The following is a 4,465-nucleotide window of genomic DNA, read 5'->3' on the forward strand; positions in this document are numbered from 1 at the left end:
TCATTGCGTTCCAGACATGTTCTAATCGATTAGAGATTATATTATCCAGGACCTTTACCATTGTATCTCGGCTAATCCAATTTACATGGCTTGGTACCTTAGATGTTCAGCTGGCCAGCATTTTTCTCTATGTCTGGTATGGTTTCTTTAGTGAACTCGGGTATATTATTCTGAGCACCTTATTCTCTTTCTCATCCGAGGTTCTTATGTATATGGAACATACAGGTCTATTATATAGACTTACTTATAGCAACTTGAATATTTATTTCGTGGTGCTAAGCTGGTTATGACATAGTCATCGGGTCTAATCTGTCTGGCTATCATCTTGTATGATTTTTTTCTTTCTTTCTTTCTTTGTATGGACGTCCAAGATTATAATCTTTGGTCCGAGGATCTTGCCAAGACAATGGTGGTTCATACCACTTCATTTCTCTTATTCTTTCCAGCTTATTGTTTTTCTCATTTTAATGAATGTTGGATAGACAGATTTATCTTGTATAAATCAATGTACCTTGGCCTCAATCTAATCACTCATGTTTGGCTCATGGTTTACTTAAAATCGTGTGAGAAAACATTTTACTTATCCAACATATATTCCCAATCTTATCTCATTTCCTTATGAGATTCCATCCTAGACGGCACATATGTTTGTGGTGTTCTATTTATTTTATCTTAGGATGGTGTCTGGATCATGACCCGTAATTATTTTGAGATGGGAATATCTATGCTTTACTTTAATGGCCTGATGCTTATACTTCAACTTGTATGAATAATTTCTTTATGTCCCATGTCTTGGGCTATATAATTTCGAATTCTTACTCTGTCCCTTGGACTATAATTTTCGAATTTCTATTCTGTTCCCAATGCTCGGATGGCTGTGGCCAATGGCTCATTTAGATTCATAAAAGAATTCTGTCCGAGTAGATCTATAGTATGGACATGTGTGGATTTGTCCTCACTTCCATTTCATGGACATACTATATTCTGTTAAAATTCTTGGGAATTAATCCATGTCCTTAACCAGATATCTTTGTGACCTCTGTATGGAGAGTCATTGAACTTATAGTTCATACTTGGTCGAGTGTTGTTGTGTCCGGCCAGAAATACTACTGTGGACTGAGTCTCGACCAGTCTCGACCACGACCATGTAGGAACCACGACCACGGTTATTGTGGTTTCCATTTCCATGGTTGTCGAGTCTTTATTTTGGTTTAAAAGGACAACATGTCTGAGCTCTTATATCCATCAGATTATGGTGTGTTCATGGCATAGGGTTATCCTCTCTCCCCCTCATGAACATACTGTAATCTGTGGATGCTCATGACTTTTCATAAATTTTGTAGTCTAAACCGTATAGGTTGTAATTCGAAATTTATTCAGCCAGGTTATCAGGAACATGTTATAAAAATCATTTCTGTAAGAACACAAAATTATTGTGCCATTTCCATGATACCTTTTGGACAATGAAGCCTCATGAGTTTCCCTTGTGTTCATACTACACACGTGAGATTTATGGGAGAACTCTTTTGTGCCTTTAAATCTTTGCATCAGATTTTAAAATTTATTTCGGATGGCTAATCCGGTCATACCATTAAGTATAATTTCGTGGCTAACCTTACTGGTTACCAAAAGCCATTGTTCCTTATCATATTGATCATTTGCATAGTCTAGATCAACATGGAGAATTTTATTCTTGATCATTTATACCTTTGGCAAATTTTCTTTTACATACACAGAAAGAACATTTCTGTCCTTAGCCCATTCGAAACCATTCAAAAATAAATTAATGGGGCTTTCATTTTGAGTGAATAAAATCGTCCCTCCTTAGGGAAATGCCATAGGATTTGTCTCTTCAAGACATACTGGTTTTCGAAATTTTCTTGTCATTTTTCAATCAAAGATTGTAATAAAATTTTATTAATGCTTTCCAGAGATGACAAGATGAAATAAAATGAAAAACAAATCATAAATAAAAATTCAGGATGTCAAAATAAAAATAAAACAAAACCGGCCATTCCTTTTAACACTTTGGATATGGCTTACATTGATTCTTATTCAATGAATAGATCAAGCTCATTATCTACATGAGTCCACTCGGTTTGTTCTTCTCCAGCTTCAGGAATACTCAAATCAAACTCTTGTCTCAGCTTATGTATGCTTAAGATCTCATCAAATTGCTTGATGTTCTCTGCCTTTGTTTTCTTTTTCTTCTCAATTTCCAACAGTTTGTCGAGTAGATCAAAGTAAGTAGTACACTTACTGGCGTGATATAAAGATATCGCATCACTCGGATGGATAGTCTCACGAGTCTTGGTGAGCTTATCCCTGTTGGTTGTCGACTCTCCAAATAGGTTGAGAGTGTAGGCGATTCTCATAAGGTCAGAGTCATACTTGTTCACAGATTCATAATTCTGGAACTTTATTTCTCGCCATTCTTTTTCTGCTTTATGCAAGAACATTTCTGAGTATCTATTGTTCAATGTATACCAGAGATAATGTGGATCATTGATGTAGCTGTACATCATTTTTAGATCATCACAGAGTTTATCCTTCGTGATCTTGAGGGCATACGACCTCTCACACGCAGGGGTATCATTATCCCACTTGGTACACTTCCAAACTCCTCTGAGTTTTAATCTTCCTGAAGTGTTCATGGTCCACTCAATATAATTATCTCCGGAGAGATTTAGGACACTGTAATCTGAGTTTATTGACATCTGAATTCATCACAAAACGATGATCATTTAGTTTCTCATGCCATCTGGCTATATAAGGAAACAATGTCATGCGCCCATTTAGGCTGCTAAGACCATTCGGTCATCATCAAATAAATCAAGACCATTCGGTCATATATTGATCAAGGCACTCGGCCATATTTAGAAATGAAATAACAATTATACAAACAATCATTTCAATGCAATAACTAATCGACCAGGATGCGAGCAAGAAACACTCAGGAATCTAAAATAAATAACCTAAGGGTTTTAGGGTTTTAGGAGTCGCATAGGTCGATGGTTAAACCCGGGTTGGATAGGTTCGATTGGGGTCAATCCTAAACCGGTTTACCATAAGGTTAAGATGGTTTATAATTCTTTAGAAATTTTCCTTTTTGGTTTCTGATTTCAAATTATAAAATTTCCTTTTCAAAGTTGGTTTAAGAAAATCGATTTCCAAAACTGATTTGGATTAGGAAAATATTTTAGGTTTTCCAAAATTCTTTTTTGCTTTTCGAAAATTTTATTTTCTTGCAGGAGATTTAATTCTCAAACAATCAGAGAAGACTAATCAGTTTTAATACATGATTTCGATTTTAAACAATGATCTTAGGGTTCTTTAGTTCATGATTCAATTTTAATACTAGCAACCTAATGATCCGATTTTAACAAGCAATATCAATGGTGGTTTCAAGTTCAAATTATAAACCTCTAGATCAAGCTTAGCAATCGATTTCTAGTTCTCAAAGTATTAACCAAGTTATCAAAAGATGTTTGGAGTTTGATAATTTACCTTAAGCTCGATTGGTTTGCTCCTTGACTTCTCTTTGATAGCTTATCCTCAATGGATCTTACTGGGATCCTTTGTTTTCCTTAAACAAAATTATCAAAGAGAAGTTAGTAATATCAAAGACAATCAGCTATAAACAAACTAGAGAGAAAAGTTTGCAGCCTTAGGTTTATTTCTGTTCTGACGGCGCGGCTTGTAGCTGTCGTAGAGAACGCGTCTGATCACGGATTGATATGAGGTCTGTGGCGTTGGATTCTCCTCTTCAATAGCTTCAAATTGATATGTCGCACGTCTTCTGGATCGCTATGGTTTGGGAGAACGATCGATTTGAAGTTGAGTCTTTTAGAGAGAGAAATCGGGCAGATTAGGGTTTCCCTGTCCGATTGACTTGTAACGACGATTGCGAACTCGTCTGAACTCGGATTGCGTCGCGGTCTTCGGCGTTGGATTCTTCTCTCCGAGATCTTCAAATCGGTAGGTAGCTCGTCTTCTGGTTCCTCGTGGTTAGGGAGTTCGAGCTGTTTGAAGTCGGCGGCTAAATTAGGGTTTTCTAGGGTTTTTAGGTTTAGCTCGAGTTTTAGGTTAGCTCGTGCTGATAACGTGTTGTAAATGGAAGTGATTCGTCTTTATTAATCTTATGGACTAAAGGTCCATATATATACAAGTTTACAAAGTGAGATAAATGGAAAGATCCTATTTCCAATAGGAAATAGGAAATACATGGAAATAGTAATATCCTAATACATAAATATGGAAAAATCTAAGTCTTCCTTTCTTTCACTCCTCTTGGGCCGCCAGATCTTGTCTCCTTGGGCTGGGCTTGAGTCGGGCCTGGCCATGTCTGGTTCAACATTGACTTGGTCTGGTCCGGTCCGGTTCGGTCCGGTTTGGTCCGACCAGAAATGGTTTGGTCCGGTCTGTCCGGTTTGGACAGAAATGGGTCGATCACATAATTGATTCA

At 37.0% G+C, this 4,465-nt stretch overlaps 1 protein-coding gene across 1 annotated transcript; it reads right to left on the minus strand.

Annotated features, from left to right (window-relative positions):
* Positions 1–2,051: 2,051 nt before the first annotated feature.
* LOC130505876 (uncharacterized) lies at positions 2,052–2,654 on the minus strand. Its single transcript, XM_057000479.1, has one exon. The coding sequence runs from the start codon at positions 2,652–2,654 to the stop codon at positions 2,052–2,054; it is 603 nt and encodes a 200-aa protein (XP_056856459.1).
* Between the last annotated feature and the right edge of the window lie 1,811 nt (positions 2,655–4,465).

This window comes from Raphanus sativus, unplaced genomic scaffold (assembly GCF_000801105.2).
Source record: "Raphanus sativus cultivar WK10039 unplaced genomic scaffold, ASM80110v3 Scaffold2656, whole genome shotgun sequence".
Classification (NCBI taxonomy): domain Eukaryota; kingdom Viridiplantae; phylum Streptophyta; class Magnoliopsida; order Brassicales; family Brassicaceae; genus Raphanus; species Raphanus sativus.